Genomic DNA, 17,389 nt, shown 5'->3' with positions numbered 1-17,389 from the left:
TCTTTGTCTGTTGGTCTCTGAAGGATCTAGTTTGGACTAGTATATGCAAGGGCACCGAGGAGAGGGGCATACAACTTGGCTGATTTGCCTTACTCAGCACCTACTGTTTTTAGTTCCTGAAGGAGGTGTGGCAGGTGTCCGCCCCCCCCCCCCGCCCCCATGGAATACAACACAATCCTACATAAACCATTCATTTAAAACAGTGGACCCCAAAGATACTTAAACTTAATTCAATAAGGTCTTCCAAGGATATGCAGAAAATTACCCCATCTGTCACAGGTCCATAAATAAAATGACAAGTATAGCACTTTTGCCTGTCTCAGCCTCTCTTTTGGGGAGAGATTATTGAGGAGGTTGTGGAATAACTAGTATCTTCCTTGACCTCTTTCAGTCTGGCTTTACATTTGGGCTTAGTACAGATGCTGTGCTGCTTCTTGTTCTAGTCATAGCCGAATGACTATTAATTAATCATTGGAACAGTTTACCAAGGATTGTAGTAGATATTCCATCACTGGCCATTTTTAAAATCAAGATTGGACAAAAGATATGCTCTAGTTCAAACAGGAATTCATTTGGGGAAGTTCTATGGCCTGTGCTATGCAGGAAGTCGGACTAGCTGATCAAAATGGTCCCTTTTGGCCTTAGAATCTATGAGTCATGCTTATAAACCATTCAGTAGTCTTGGATACTGTTTTCTGTGGGATACTACTGATATGCAAGGGTGAATGGTGTTAAGTTTGTATTGCTCAGTTCTTGGAGAGCTCTAAGAAAAGAGTTTTGGGCAGTTTCTCATTTGTCCAGAGGGCTTTCCTATTTGGGGTTCTACAGTTTTATGCAGTCATCTCTCATTTAAAGTATATCTGAGGCTGCCATTGGTGAAGAAGGTAAGACACTTTGAACTGTAGTGGCTCACAGATATAAGCTTCTTTTTCATTAGACACAGATGGGCTGGGTAACTCTACTTTCCACCCCTGGCCAAGGTAGAACTCTCTTGGCTAAGAGTTCACTGAAGCTCAGTCCAAACAAGAAAGAGGTGGTGCTTGCAGGTTGGAGAAGATATTTATTAGCTCTTTGAAGGGGCTATGTCTGCCTTTTGTTCTGAGGTCCTTCTGGATCCTTGCACCATGGCCGGGTTCCAAGGTGGCAGTAGTAGCTGAATGCTTTTTTTCATCATCAGTCTGAAAGGCCATCCTCACGAGTCAAGCATAGCCATTTTTACTTCCAAATCCACCACTGTGTGCTATGCTTCCTGCTGTTCTTTAAGATCACTTTGAAAACCTCAGCTAATACGTAATGTACCTGCTTCCTTTACTATATGATGTCTGTTCTTCTTGGGTGGTGCCCATTATACCTCTGTTCCATAAACAACACCAGTTTGTTTCGAGGTGCAATTTCAGATGTCGACCTTAATGTATAAAATTCGAACATGGTTTGGGTCCCTATACTAGCCTGATATTTGTGACTTACTGGAGGACAATTGCTAACAGTCCTCAGATTTAAGTTCTGGGGAGCTGGGGGCAAGTAGTCTGTTAGTGGAGACAGAGAGTACCTTGGCTCTGGAATTTGCTTCTCCTCTTGATCAGAGACTTTTGCCCTTTACTACGAATTGAAAAGACTTCAGTTTTAACTCAGGCTGTTGCTTGAGGAAGATGGCCTGAACCAGGTTGAGTTTCATTGCTATTTGGGAGGTGGTTTCTCTGAGTCTGTGTCTTTTTGTGCTTGTTAGTATTTGTATTAATGTTCCCAGTGCATGTGATGAGCACATTGTTACAAGTTTGTATTACTTTTTTTCAGTTTGTATGTGCTTAGAAGTAGTAATAAGGCAGTGATACCAATACAAATTTTTTGGGACTATGTTAAGTATTTTGTCAGGTTTAAAAGTACACGTGAAAAAATAGCTTTAAACAAAATGTTCTGCTAATTTCACAATGCATGATTCTTTTATTTTGCTAATCTGTGTTATGCATAGACATGCCCACTTTCCTGCAAGATATTAAAAGTAATATAATTATTTGAAAAACATTAAGCACTGGAAAACGAGTCAGTTTTGATAGTAACTTACTGTACAACAAACTCTTATTCAGTCTAATTCATTACAATGTAATTTTTTGTACTGTAACCGATTTTTTTTTTCCCTCCTAAAATGCATTTACCTTTTGTGACCGAAGTCTAGGAGAGTAAGTGTTTCAGTGTTTTTTATAAATAGTACGTTGCATGATTTCCATATGGATTTCAAGAAACAGGATTTTTCCTTGAAAAGTATTTGTTTTGTCTGTATGCAAAAGTTGTTTCCCTTTTCCTTTGTGTTCTTTGAATTGCACAAAAAGATATTAGGTTTTTAACGGGGAAAGAAAATATATTCGTGCAAATCAGATTTCAAAACTGACTATTCTTTCTTTTTGTTGGAAATCAAATCCGGTTGCTTGATTTGGTCTACATAAGAGCTCTTAGAGTGTGTGTGTGTGTGTGTGTGTGTGTGTGTGTGTGTGTGTGTGTGTGTGTGTGTGTGTGTGTGTGTGTGTGTGTGTGGTTTTTTTTTTTTAACCCATTTCATGAATGAACTAATGGAAATGTTGTATATTGTCCCTATTATGTTTTTACGTACATTCACGGTGAACACCTGTTGTGACTGTATGCATCATTTTCCCTTACATGCAACTTCCCAAAACTTGATTTGCAGCAAACTTCCTTTCAATTAGTCACTGAAAATGAATTCAGCTTGTGTTTGTTCACTTTGTTTGGTAGTTTTATTTTTTTTTAAATGTTAAATGTGTTTTCAAATTGTAGAATACATATAAGTTCAGATATTAACCTTGAGGCGCAATGACTTCTTGGTTTCTTTTCACCTTTTTGACTCCTCTGCTTCTAAAGGGTTAACAATAAAACTAGCAAGCAACAAGACTACAACATAGCTATAGGATTCTAGTGAGTGGAAACCAGTAATTCATTTACTAGACTGATTTAATATGTTCCATGTTAATTTTATATCAGTTAGGCTAACTGATCAGTCTCAAAATGTAGTTGTACATGGGGAATAATCAAGTGGGTGTGTTTCCAATGAAGTCCCAAAGGTATCAGTGCTTGGCCCTCTCTACTTAACATATTTATCAGCGACCTGGAAAGAAAGACAAAATCATCAATGATAAATTTTGCCTATGACACAAAAAGTGAGGGAACAGTAAATAATGAAGAGGACAGATAGATGATACAGAGCGATTTGGATCATTTGGTGAACTGGGTGCAAGCAAACAATATATAAGAACATGCAGAAAAACATAAGAACGGCCATACTGGGTCAGACCAAAGGTCCATCTAGCCCAGTATCCTGTCTTCCAACAGTGGCCTATGCCAGGTGCTTCAGAGGGAATGAACAGATCAGGTAATCATCAAGTGATCCATCCCCTGTCACCCATTCCTTGCTTCTGGCAAACAGAGGGTAGGGTCACCATTCCTGGCCATCCTGGCTAATAGCCATTGATGTACCTGTCCTCCGTGAATTTATCTAGTTTTTTTTTTTTTTTTTTAACCTTTTTATAGTTTTGGCCTTTACAACATCTTCTGGCAAAGAGTTCCGCAGGTTGTCTGTGCGTTGTGTGAAGAAATCCTTCCTTTTGTTTGTTTTAAACCTGCTGCCTATTAATTTCATTTGATGACTTCTAGTTCTTGTGTTGTGTTTTAATATGGCTAATTGTATACATCTAGGAAAAGCGAATGTAGGCCATACTTACAGGATGGGAGGCTCTATCCTGGGAAGCAGTGACTGGAAAAAATTTGGGGGTCCTTGTGGTTAATCAGCTGAACATGAGCTCCCAGCGTGATGCTGTGGCCAAAAGAATTAATGCAATCCTGGGATGCATAAACAGGAATCTTAAGTAGGAGTAGAGAGGTTACTTTCCCTCTACATTTGTAGCCAGTGTAAGCACTGCTGAAATACTCTGTCCAGTTCTGGTGCACACAATTCAAGAAGGATGCTGATAAATGGGAGAGGGTTCAGAGAAGAGCCATGAGAATGATTAAAGGATTAAAAAACTTGCCTTATAGACTCAAGGAGCTCAATCTATTTAGCATAACATAGAGAGGTTTAAGGGGGTAACTTGATTACAGACCATAAAATATCTGCAGAGGGAATAAATGTTTAATAATGGGCTCTTCAGTATAGCAGAGAGAGGTTTAGTATGATCCAATGGCTGCAAGTGGAATAGACAAATTCAGATGGGAAATAAGATGTAAATTCTTAATAGTAAGAGTAATCATTGGAACAATTTACTAAGGGTTGTAGTGGATTCTCCATCATTTACAATTTTAAAATCAAGATTGGGTGTTTTTCTAAAAGTGTTCTAGGAATTATTTTGGGGAAGTTCTCTGTGTTGAAGAGGAGGTCAGACTAGATGGTCACAATGGTCCCTTCTGGCCTTGGAATCTATGGATTTATTACTTTATATTCATTCACTTCTTAAAAAGTTAGGTTTGAAGGTAACTGTAATGCAGTATTTATTGAGTTCAGTAAGCTAAAGACCCCTCTCTATTTCTCCTGGAATCTGGCCTATCTAGGCCAGTGCTAGGTAGGATACATCTTTAATCTCCATTGATTATGGTAGCTATGCCATATGTGAATTCAGAGGGGCTGGCTGTAAGAGGTTCCTGCAGGCTGGGAAGCTTGAGGGATTCATTGGAGAATATAAGGAATTATAGAAGAGAGGGTGTGAACTCTCAAAGGCTCCAGTGGGAGTGATGCTAGGAAACACAGAAAACATAGGGCTTTTGGAAAGCTGTGGGGAAGAGAGGAGCAGAGCTTTGTGTTGTAGTCAGAAGTCAATGGAAGAGTCTAAATTGACTGACATATTTGACTCACAGGCAATGTGTATATATTGATGTAACTAGCTGAAACCCCACTGTCAGTCACAGCTGTAGATGGTCAGTTGCTTGAGATAACAATGACCTTTCTTGGGCTTTTTTGGTGTATGGAGATGGATTGATAATATAAATGCAGTTAATCATCTCTTTCATGTTAACAGAGTATTGCTTTGTGTTTATAAAAATAATCCCTTCTTAGGTCTCTTGAAATATAGATACAAGTTAAAAATAAAACTCTGCACTAAAGATGCATAGCAGGCTAGTTGTAATTTGTGTTCTCCACCATTTTATTAGACAAATTATTTTCTGGTGGTATTGCATTCAGTCAGTTAGACTTCTTAAATTGAAGATGGGATTATCCTAGCGTGTTTCTCTCGTTGGCACAGAACACTCCTACAGGACAATGTTTTTACTGTTCCACTTACAAATAAAATGCCTGTCACTTGTTTGCTATGCTGTTCAGCTTGGTTTAGAAGAAAGTCTTTATAACACTATAAATTACTTCCTCTAAAGTGTGGTTATGGTCAGAGAAGTGACTCACTGTAAATATGCGGTAATAAAATGACTCACTTATTTCTGCACATATCTGCTTTTCAGAGCTGAAGGGGACAAGGTACAATTTCAGAGTTTTGCATGCTTTAAAAGGTCCTGATCTTTTTTGTGATAACAGCCATATGTTTAAAAAAGACAATATCCCCTTTTTAGATTTGGCTTGTATCCTCTAGTGAACTCCCCATTTCCTCAGAGTGGTGGGGTACATCGTACCCGTCTGATGAGATCACTGGGTCTGGTTCTGCAGTGCCATCTGTGATCTGTACCCCTGTACATCTGAATATGCAAAGCAAAGCTAAAAGAGTAGGGGCTCTGCATATGGAGAAAGCATGCTGAGACTGGCCAAAAAGATACTAATTATATTGGTGATTTGTCATATGGAATCTAGTCCAGTAGGAACTAGACTGAGACCATGAACTTAGTTGTCACAGGACTCTGAACAACCATCAGATGGTAACAATTTTGGGTCCTATTGACTTGGACTACATTTTAACAAGCTCTGTGTCCCATCCCCTAGTCTTACTTTCCTAATGTTTTTAAAATAGTCTATTAGTACTAATGCACGTGATCTAAAGTGTCTTCTTCTTTAGCTGAGGAAAGCAGTAAAGCACCCATAAAACTGGGTGTAAACAGATGAAAGGAATAGACAGTACTCCAAAGAAGCCACAAAAAATAAAAAGAAGCAGCAAAATACTAAGTATGTGGAAACCCCAGTTAACTGTTGGCCTTGGAGGTCATCTGAAACCTTAAGATAATCGGGGGAAGGGGAGGTTGGACAACTGGGAGCTTCAGCTTCTGGGAGAGCTAAAGTTCTACAATGCTGAAACTAAACTCCTTCAGTGCCTCTAAACTTCTCAGGAGTAGCATTTCCGCACTCAGGACAGGGACAGAGCGATGGGAGGGAAGTTGCAAGACAGGTAGGAGGAATAATGAGTCCTGAGCAAGGCAGAGAGTGTAGAGCTGCCCACAGAGCTGGTTAAAGTCAGTGGCTTTCTCTTTTTATATACAGTAGTTGAGTACAAAGATAACAAATAATAGATTCTTAGCTCCTAAGAGAAATAGCATGGAATATATTAACACCACCACTGAGAGCGCATTATGGCACATTCAGTGTTAAACAGCTAAAGATAAATACCAGTATGCGGATGATTTTGGATTATTATTTTTAAACTACACAAGAGATTAAAAAAAAAAAATTGCCTATAAGTTTGTGACTTGATGTATTTGTTCCTGGCCAAGTATCAAAAAAGCAGTGCCAGACTGAAGATTCAATGTCTAAGGTACAGCTCAGACACACACAGGGACAGACACATGCTTGCTGTCATTTGACAGCTGGGAGACCTGGGTAGCTAGATACACCTTTATACACAAGTCTTTGATCACTGGTGGGGGAAAAAAATGGTGGGGGAGGAAAAAACCCATAACCCTGTTCCACTTTTATGCATGGCAGTTGGATATGCCAAGACAGATAGTTCTGCATAAAATAGTCTGGCATAAACACATCTATACAAAAATAATCCTAATTAAAAAATAAAATAAAACCGTGATCTCCTCCCAAATTCATAATCTTTGGAGCACTGTATTTAATGTATATACACCTCTACCTCGATATAACGCTGTCCTCAGAAGCCAAAAAATCTTACCGCGTTATACGTGAAACTGCGTTATATTGAAGTTGCTTTGATCCACCGGAGTGCGCAGCCCCCTGACCCCCCGGAACACTGCTTTACCGTGTTATAGCCGAATTCATGTTATATCGGGTCGCGTTATATCGGGGTACAGGTGTACATTTAATACATTTGAGACATGCTATGTCACCGCTTTGGCAAATGAGGGATTTATTAAATTAACAGGCTTATTTCTTAGATGTTCAATTTATTCTTTTTAACAGGTTTATGCTTAGGTATTCTCAGAGATTCATTTAGGTGAGCTTCACTTCTCCATTTTTCCTCCCATGCTTTAATCCTCCACCATATATAACTGGATGTGTATTGATTACTGTAATGGTAGACAGGGGAGCTTTTTTTTTATGAATAGGCAAATCCATGCTGTTGGACTGTTGTTGATATGGCATGAGCCAAACTCATTGCTACATATTTTTTCCTAAGGGGATTAAAAAAAGGTATGATTCTTGCTATCCTTGCCAGGATTCTACTTTGTTCAGAGCCGAAGGTCCAGAATCAACTAAAAATTCACTGTGGTTTGGTTGAAACAATTCTTTTAAGAATCACTTTTGCATATTTCTACTAATTGGGATACATGCCCTGGTACTATTGAAATTGAGGAACTTGTAGAAAGCAGTGCCCCTTGGGAATCATGCAGGTTGTGCTTTTTAAGTCCAGATGTTCCTGATTTGTGAAAGGGCCATGCCCCCCAGTGGACTCCCTTCTGAGCTCTAGCAGTCGTGGGTGGGGGAAAGCCTCTTGAAGCATGTTTCTAGTGGAATGTCAAGGTTCCCATGGATCTGTGCTGCCTGGGCACCCAAGCTGGGCAATGTGGAACAGACTCCATGGAGGAACCTTTTTTCTCCTATGAGCTTTTCCATGAGAAGGTGCAGTTGGGCCTGCAGATAGCAGCATTCTTTGATGATTTACACACAGGAATTTTTGCATAGCTTGGAAAGCCTGTTGTTTGATTATGATTTAGATTAAAAGGAACCTAAGTGGTGGTGGTGAAGCCAAACAAAAAATAAGAACACGTGCAGAGAGCTTTCTAAGGAGGTGGGAATGTGCGCATTGACAGCCTGGGGTTGTGCAACACATGCTATTCCCTTACCAGTCTGGTGGGGAATCCACTGAAAAATTAATGCAGCTGAAGCCTGAGACTAAGGGTATGTCTACACTACGAAATTAGGTCAAATTTATAGAACTCGATTTTTTTAGAAATTGATTTTATACAGTCAATTTTGTGTGTCCCCATTTAAGACCATTAACTCGGCAGAGTGCGTCCACAGTACCGAGGCTAGCGTCGACTTCCAGAGTGTTTGACTGTGGTAGCTATCCCACAGTTCCCGCAGTCTCCGCCGCCCATTGGAATTTTGGGTTGAGATTCCAATGCCTGATGGGTCAAAAACATTGTCATAGGTGGTTCTGGGTACATGTCATCAGGCCCCAACTCTCTCCCTCCCTCCCTCCATGAAAGCAACAGCAGACAATCGTTTCGAGCCTTTTTTCCTGGGTTACCCGTACAGACGCCATACCACGGCAAGCATGGAGCCCGCTCAGCTTACCATCACCGTACGTCTCCTGGGTGCTGGCAGACATGGTACTGCATTGCAACACAGCAGCAGCTCATTGCCTTTTGGCAGCAGACAGTGCATTACGACTGGTAGCCGTCATCGTCATCTCCTGGGTGCTCTTTTAGCTGACCTTGGTGAGGTCGGTCGGGGCGCCTGGGAAGACGTGGGTGCTCCTGGCAGACCTCGGTGAGGTCTGTCAGGGGCGCCTAGACATAAATGGGAGTGACTCCAGGTCATTCTCTTTTTAAGTTTCGTTTCATGGAGATTCAGTCCTGCCTGCAGTCGTACTGCACCGTCTTCTGTCGAGCACCCAGGAGACGACGATGGCTAGCAGTCGTACTGCACCGTCTTCTGGCGAGCACCCAGGAAACGACGATGGCTAGCAGTCGTACTGCACCGTCTTCTGGCGAGCACCCAGGAGACGACGATGGCTAGCAGTCGTACTGCACTGTCTGCTGCCAGCCTAAGATGTATAAGAGAGATGGAGTGGATCAAAACAAGAAAGAGACCAGATTTGTTTTGTATTAATTTGTATTCATTTGCTCCCCCCTCCCTCCCTCTGTGAATAGTGGGGGGAGGGATAGCTCAGTAGTTTGAGCATTGGCCTGCTAAACCCAGGGTTTTGAGTTCAATCCTTGAGGGGGCCATTCTGTGTGACAGTTGTGTGTGTTTCTCCTTGATGCAAATCCACCTCCTTTGTTGATTTTAATTCCCTGTAAGCCATGTCGTCAGTCGCCCTTCCCTCCGTCAGAACAACGGCAGACAATCGTTTCAGACCTTTTTTTTTTTTTTAGCGCAGACACCATAGCATAGCAAGCATGAAGCCCGCTCAGATCACCATGGCAATTATGAGCACTGTAAACACCACGCGCATTATCCTGCAGTATATGCAGAACCAGAACCTGCAAAAGCAAAACCAGGCGAGGAAGTGATGGCAGCATGGTGACGAGAGTGATGAGGACATGGACACAGACTTCTCTCAAAGTACGGGCCCCGGCAATGTGGACATCATGGTGTTAATGGGGCAGATTCATGCCGTGGAACGCCGATTCTGGGCCCGGGAAACAAGCACAGACTGGTGGAACCGCATAGTGTTGCATGTCTGGGACGATTCCCAGTGGCTGCAAAACTTTTGCATGCGTAAGGGCACATTCATAGAACTTTGTGACTTGCTTTCCCTTGCCCTGAAGCACAAGAATACCAAGATGAGAGCAGCCCTCACAGTTCACAAGCGAGTGGTGATAGCCCTGTGAAAGCTTGCAACGCCAGGCAGCTACCGGTCAGTCGGGCATCAATTTGGAGTGGGCAAATCTACTGTGGGGGCTGCTGTGATCCAAGTAGCCAACGCAATCAAAGAGCTGCTGATATCAAGGGTAGTGACTCTGGGAAATGTGCAGGTCATAGTGGATGGCTTTGCTGCAATGGGATTCCCTAACTGGGGGGAGCACCAAGGCAGCGAGTACATACACCGAAAGGAGTACTTTTCAGTGGTGCTGCAAGCACTGGTGGATCACAAGGGATGTTTCACCAACATCAACGTGGGATGGCTGGAAAGGTACATGATGCTCGCATCTTCAGGAACTCTGGTCTGTTTCAAAAGCTGCATCAAGGGACTTTCTTCCCAGACCAGAAAATAACTGTTGGGGATGTTGAAATGCCTATAACCGTTGGGGATGTTGAAATGCCTATAGTTATCCTTGGGGACCCAGCCTACTCCTTAATGCCATGTCTCATGACGCCGTACACAGGCAGCCTGGACAGTAATCAGGAGCTGTTCAACTATAGGCTGCGCAAGTGCAAAATGGTGGTAGACTGTGCATTTGGATGTTTAAAAGCACGCTGGCACAGTTTACTGACTTGGTTAGACCTCAGTGAAACCAATATTCCCATTGTTATTACTGCTTGCTGTGCGCTCCACAATATCTGTGAGAGTAACGGGGAGACGTTTATGGCAGGGTGGGAGGTTGAGGCAAATCGCCTGGCCGCTGATTACGCGCAGCCAGACACCAGGGCGGTTAGCAGAGTACAGGAGGGCGCGGTGTGCATCAGAGAAGCTTTGAAAACCAGTTTCATGACTGGCCAGGCTATGGTGTGAAAGTTCTGTTTGTTTCTCCTTGATGAAATCTCCCCTCTCCTCCCCCCGCCTCGTGGTTCACTCTACTTCCCTGTAAGCTAACCACCTTTCCCTCCCCCCTTGATCACCACTTGCAGAGGCAATAAAGTCATTGTTGCTTCACATTCATGCATTCTTTATTAATTCATCACACAAATAGAGGTGGGGGAGGAGGGAAGCACCAGGACCAGGTGGGGTGGGGGAGGAGGGAAGGACAAGGCCACACTGCACTTTAAAACTTATTGAATGCCAGCTTTCTGTTGCTTGGGCAGTCCTCTGGGGGTGGAGTGGTTGGGTGCCCGGAGGCCCCCCCCACTGCGTTCTTGGGCATCTGGGTGAGGAGACTATGGTACCTGGGGAGGAGGGCGGTTGGTTACACAGGGGCTGTAGCAGCGGTCTGTGCTCATGCTGCCTTTCCTGAACCTCAACCATACGCCGGAGCATATCAGTTTGCTCCTCCAGTAGCCTCAGCATTGCCTCTTGCCTTCTGTCACCAAGCTGACGCCACCTTTCATCTTCAGCCCGCCTCTTATTATCTTCAGCCCGCCACCTGTCCTCACGTTCATATTGTGCTTTCCTGGACTCTGACATTGTCTGCCTCCACGCATTCTGCTGGGCTCTTTCAGTGTGGGAGGACTGCATGAGCTCAGAGAACATTTCATCGCGAGTGCATTTTTTTCGCCTTCTAATCTTCGCTAGCCTCTGGGAAGGAGAAGATAGTGTGAGCGTTGAAACGTTTGCAGCTGGTGGAGGAAAAAAAAGGGAGAGTGGTAGTTAAAAAGACACATTTTACAGAACAGTGGGTAGAGTCCTTCATGGTAAACCTTGCTGTTAACATTACATAGCACATGTGCTTTCGATACAAGGTCGCATTTTGCCTCTTATTGAGGGTATGCCGGTTTGGTGTGAGAGATCACTCATGCAGGGCCGGGCAACAGAATTTGGCTTGCAAGCAGCCATGGTAAGACAGTCTTTTGACTTCTTTAACCTTCATAACATGTGGGAATGGTTTCAAACAGCAGTGCCCTCATTTCCCATACCAAGCAGCCATTGGGTTGGCCATTTAAAATGGGTTGGCAATTTAAAAGGAGGGGCTGTGGTTTTCGGGTTAACGTGCAGCACAAACCCAACTAACCCGCCCCCCCTCCCCCCGCACACACCTCCCCCCAATTATCTGGGATGATCGCTTTACCCCTCCCCCAACTGCGTGGCTAACAGCGGGGAACATTTCTTTTCAGCCACAGGCAAACAGCCCAGCAAGAACGGGCACCTCTGAATGTCCCCTTAATAAAATCACCCTATTTCAACCAGGTGACCATGAATGATATCACTCTCCTGAGGATAACACAGAGAGATGAAGAACGGATGTTGTTTGAATGCCATCAAACACCGGGACCATACACTGTGTTATGCAATGATTCCAGACTACGTGCTACTGGCCTGGCGTGGTAAAGTGTCCTACCACGGAGGACGGAATAAGGCTGCCCTCCCCAGTAACCTTTTGCAAAGGCTTTGGGAGTACATCCAGGAGAGTTTTATGGAGATGTCCCTGGAGGATTTCCGCTCCATCCCCAGACACGTTAACAGACTTTTCCAGTAGCTGTACTGGCCGTGAATGTCAGGGCAAATTAATCATTAAACACGCTTGCTTTTAAACTATGTATAATATTTACAAAGGTACACTCACAGAGGTCCCTTCTCCGCCTGGCGGGTCCGGGAGGCAGCCTTCGGTGGGTTCGGGGGGTACTGACTCCAGGTCCAGGATGAGAAACAGTTCCTGGCTGTCGGGGAAAACGGTTTCTCCGCTTGCTTGCTGTGAGCTATCTTCAACCACCTCCTCCTCGTCCCCAAAACCTGCATCCCTGTTGCGTGCTACTCCATTGACGGAGTCAAAGCACAGGGTTGGGGTAGTGGTGGCTGCACCTCCTAGAATGGCATACAGCTCATCATAGAAGCGGCATGTCTGGGGCTCTGACCCGGAGCGGCCGTCTGCCTCTCTGGTTTTTTGGTAGGCTTGCCTCAGCTCCTTAAGTTTCATGCAGCATTGCTGCGGGTCCCTGTTATAGCCTCTGTCCTTCATGCCCTTGGAGATTTTTTCGAATGTTCGGATAGCACGGATTCGTCTCCCCATACAACGATCAGATCCCGTACCTCCTGTTCGGTCCATGCTGGAGCTCTTTTGCGATTCTTGGACTCCATCATGGTCACCTTTGCTGATGAGATCTGCACTCACCTGCAGATTGCCACGCTGGCCAAACAGGAAATGAGATTCAAAAGTTCACGGGCCTTTTCCTGTCTACCTGGCCAGTGCATCTGAATTGAGAGCGCTGTCCAGAGCAGTCACAATGGAGCACTCTGTGATAGCTCCCGGAGGCCAATACCATTGAATTGCGACCACACTACCCCAAATTTGACCCGGCAAGATAGATTTCAGCGCTAATCCCCTCGTCGGGGGAGGAGTACAGAAATCGATTTTAAGAGCCCTTTACCTCGAAAAAAAGGCTTCGTCGTGTGGACGGGTGCAGGGTTAAATCGATGTAACGCTGCTAAATTCGACCTAAACTTGTAGTGTAGACCAGGGCTAAAGCTGCATTCTTTTTTCCGTGGAATCCCTTCTGCGTTATGGCAGAAGTGGGTAGTGATACCGGCTGCTTTTTAAATTCCCTTTGTTCCATCTGGCAGGAAAAACGAACCCCCTCATACTATTCTCTAATTTGGGCAAAAATATTTACTTTATTTGGACTGTCTTGGATTAGCAAACCTTAATGCTTTTTTCCCTATCCTTTAGGATTCTCAAATCCGTCAGAGTACAGCTTACAGTTTACATCAGCCTCAGGGAAACAAAGAGCATGGCACTGAAAGAAATGGTAGCCTATATAAGAAAAGTGATGGGTATGTACCATTAGACAATTACTGGGGAAAAACTGCAGTCCTGTGAGCCTATGTAATTTTAATACTAATTATACATAAACTTGAGTCACTTTGTCTTTTTTTTAAAACCAGAATCAGAAAAGTATGGCAGAAAAGGAAATGCTCAGTTAAAAATGGTTTCCTTACAATTTCCCATGGTACAGTAAGTATTTGTTTATAGTATTTTATGCATGTATTTGGTTGCTAATACAAAACAATGTTGTTGTATATTTATAGTTCAGAATTAGCTAGATTCCTCATGCAGCATTTTGAATTAGATGGCTCTATCTTTTTATGGCAGCCTTGCAAAATTGCCATGAGAATTTAACAACCCAACCACAAAATCTTATAGTTTGCCCTTTATTATGCTGATTGCTGATAATGAAACAACATGTATTTTACTTTCCTGTTTTTTTGTTTTTGGGTAAATGGTCAAGTAGAATTTTGCAAGGCCACTGTAAATATAGTGAAAAGGTATATTGGGGGTCACTTTTTAGATTATCCAGTATATCTTTTACAATCAATATTGTTGTTTTGAAAGGATAAATGCTTCTTAGGGTTGATGTATCTTTGTTTAAAATTTGATTATGATCTCAATTTCTAGCTATTCATAAAAATGAACTATCTCCCAGAAAGTTTAGCTGTCAGATATACTTGTCTTTATTAAATATGCAAGTTGTAAGTACTTTTTCTCTAATAATAATATTGAATAATACTTACAAACTCTTGGATGACAGGAGAGGCCTCAGAAGCCTGGTGAAGGGATAATGTAGTTCCCGTCTTTAAAAAGGAGGAGCCGGAGAACAATACGAGTCAGCCTGACTTCGATACCTGGAAAGCTACTAGAGCAATGTATAAAACATTGAATTTGCGAATACCTGGAGGCTGAAGGGGTAATCACTAGAAGCCAGCATGGATTTACCAAAAACAAATCATGCCAAACCAGCTTGATTTCCTTCTTTGACAGGGTAGCTGATTTCATGCATAGGGGGAATATGACGGTGGACATAATATGTCTGGACTTCAGCAAGGCTTTTGACACAGTCCCACATGACAGTCTGCTAAGAAGTGCAGGCTCGACAGAACTATCATTAAGTGGATATATAATTGATTGAACAACCACAAACAAAGAGTAACTATTAATGGAATGATGTCGGATTGGAGGGAGGTCTCAAGTGGGGTTCCACAGGGATCTGTTCTGGGTCCAGTGTTATTTAACATCTTTATTAATTACCTACATCCCAGTCTAGAACGCATACTGATCAAGTTTGCGGAATACACAAAGCTAGGGGGAGTTGCCAATATTTTGGAGGGTAGAGCTAAAATTCAGAGGGCTCTCGATAAATTGAAGAACTGGGCTATAGACAACAAAATGAAATTCAGCAAAGACAAATATAAGGTGTGTGATAGACCCAGACCAGTTGGGAACAGCAGAGTAGCAGAAGGGAGATATACTGGCCACTGGATAAGTAGTTTTCTGTTCCCTGAGTGACCAGAGCAGGGGCTGCTCCAGGCTAATAGACCACCTGACTCCAATTAACCTGCTAAGAGTCAGGTGAGGTAGTTAAGCACCTGACTCTAATTAAGGCCCCTCTGATGCTATAAAAGGGCTCACTCCAGTCAAGCCAGGGGGAGCCAGGGAGCCAGAGGAGAGGAAGTGTGTGAGAGGAACTGGGAGCAAGAGGTGTGCAAGAAGCTGAGAGTGAGTAGGCGTACTGCTGGAGGATGGAGAAGTACAAGCGTTATCAGACATCAGGAGGAAGGTCCGGTGGTGAGGACAAAGAAGGTGTTGGGAGGAGGCCATGGGGAAGTAGCCCAGGGAGTTGTAGGTGTCGTGCAACTGTACCAGGAGGCACTCTAAACATCTGCAATCCACAGGGCCCTGGGCTGGAACCCGGAGTAGAGGGTGGGCCTGGGTTCCCCCCATACCTCCCAACTCCTGATCAAACACAGGAGGAATTGACCTGGACTATAGCTTCTACCAGAGGGGAAGGTCTCTGGACTGTTTCCTGACCCACAGGGTGAATCTGTGAAGCGAGCAAATCCGCCAATAAGCGCAGGACCCACCAAGGTAGAGGAGGAACTTTGTCACAGGTGCTACATTTAGCGAAGAAAAATCAAAACAAATACAGAATGGGGGGAAACTGGCTTGGCAGCAGCACTACTGAGAAGGATCTGGGAGTTGTGATAGATCACAACCTCAACATGAGCCAGCCATGCAATTCTGTTGCAAAAAAACAGACAAACAAAAACAAATGCAATTTTAGGTTGTATTAATAGAGGCATAGCATGCAAGTCATGGGAGATGATAGTACCACTTTACTCGGTGCTGGTTAGGGCTCAGCTGGAGTAGTGTGTCCAGTTTTGGTCACCAATGTAGAGAAACTGGAAAGGATCCAAAAAGTCCTGAATTTTGACAAGGGGTTAGACTAGATGACACTTGTGGGCCCTTCTAACCCTATGATTCGATCGTTCGGGGATCTCCATTCTTTTTAGTCATGTGGCCTTGCGTGGATTTAAGTGGGGAGTGCTTTCTAAGCTTTTCTCAGTTTCTGAAGCAACCATCTTGAGGCAGTAGCTAATGCCATGATATGACTCCATATACTTTGTTATTACTTGTCAGGTGTTCTCTGACAATGATGGAGGATCTTTCGCTCTATCAATCATTTACCTGTAAGAGTAAATATTTTCTTGTGTGATGGGGAGTGTGTGTGTATACGCGCACGATACATATGCACAGACTTTCATTGTCCTAAATGTACTAGATTATTAGCAATCTGAAGTCTCAGGAAATTAGCAATCATACAGGCAGGTTGCAAGATAGCGATTTACTAATTCAGTGCTGAAGAAGAACAGAGACATCTCTCTTGTGTTATATCAGCAATTGGAGATTGTCTGTTGACACCTTCCTGGTTGCAATGTAACATGCAGGGATGAAAAACACAATGACAGAAACAGATTGAGCCATGTAACTAGCAATTTGAGTGGTCTTGAATCAAAGAGTTATGAATGAGACCTTTCTTTTTTCAAGAAACCTGAAGTTGATTGTGTACAAAAAGCCTAAGCAGGAATCTGCCAGACTTTTTTGCAAAAGAAAACAAAGGGAGATGCTTTAGTAATGAATGCTTTCTTCCTTTATTCTTGGAAATTGTTAATGTAACCTTGCCTTCTCTAGCAACACAATTAATAGCAAAAAGAGATAGCGGGTTCATGTTCCCCATGGCTGGCTCAGGATTAACAATTGGTTTGGTTTTATTCTGCTTGAGATAATAAGTCATGCCAGCAGACATCCAGATTTGCCAATTCTACCCGTAGAACCTAGAAATCACTTCAGTCCCTAACAGCATACCTCTTAAAGTGGAAGAGAAGATTTAATAGTTTGGCTCTCAGGCCCTTCTTATTGCTATAGCAATGTACTAAATGATAAAATCAGCTGGTTAATGATAGTTTAGTTAATGGCCTTCTGCTCTTGCCCCATTTGAAAATTATTTACATAGTTTCTACATGAACCAACCTAGAATTCTTCAGTGTTATGTGAGAGACCTGGATGTTTCATTCCAGAAATCACCCTTTTTGCTGCCTGAGCCTGCCAAGGCTTAAAGTGTCGTGTATACAATTTATTCCTTTAAGGGGTAGGGAGAGAAGGCTATAGTTGACTAAGTGGCAGCATTAATTAATGCTGAAGGAGTGGGAGTTTCCATCTTTCATCTTATTGGATGATG

The 17,389-nt window shown here is 43.1% G+C and overlaps 1 protein-coding gene across 2 annotated transcripts in view; it reads left to right on the top strand.

Moving 5' to 3' along the window:
- ASAP2 (ArfGAP with SH3 domain, ankyrin repeat and PH domain 2) overlaps window positions 1-17,389 on the top strand; it is a 177,623-nt gene that overhangs the window by 101,800 nt on the left and 58,434 nt on the right. For both annotated transcript variants that reach the window (XM_065400691.1, XM_065400690.1), the window contains exons 10-11: window positions 13,546-13,649; window positions 13,761-13,830. In XM_065400691.1, coding sequence (XP_065256763.1) covers window positions 13,546-13,649; window positions 13,761-13,830 — 174 coding nt within the window. The remainder of the gene's footprint in view (window positions 1-13,545; window positions 13,650-13,760; window positions 13,831-17,389) is intronic.

Source organism: Emys orbicularis, chromosome 3 (genome assembly GCF_028017835.1).
Source record: "Emys orbicularis isolate rEmyOrb1 chromosome 3, rEmyOrb1.hap1, whole genome shotgun sequence".
NCBI classification, from domain to species: Eukaryota; Metazoa; Chordata; order Testudines; family Emydidae; genus Emys; species Emys orbicularis.
This window is presented reverse-complemented; position numbering and strand designations above follow the sequence as displayed.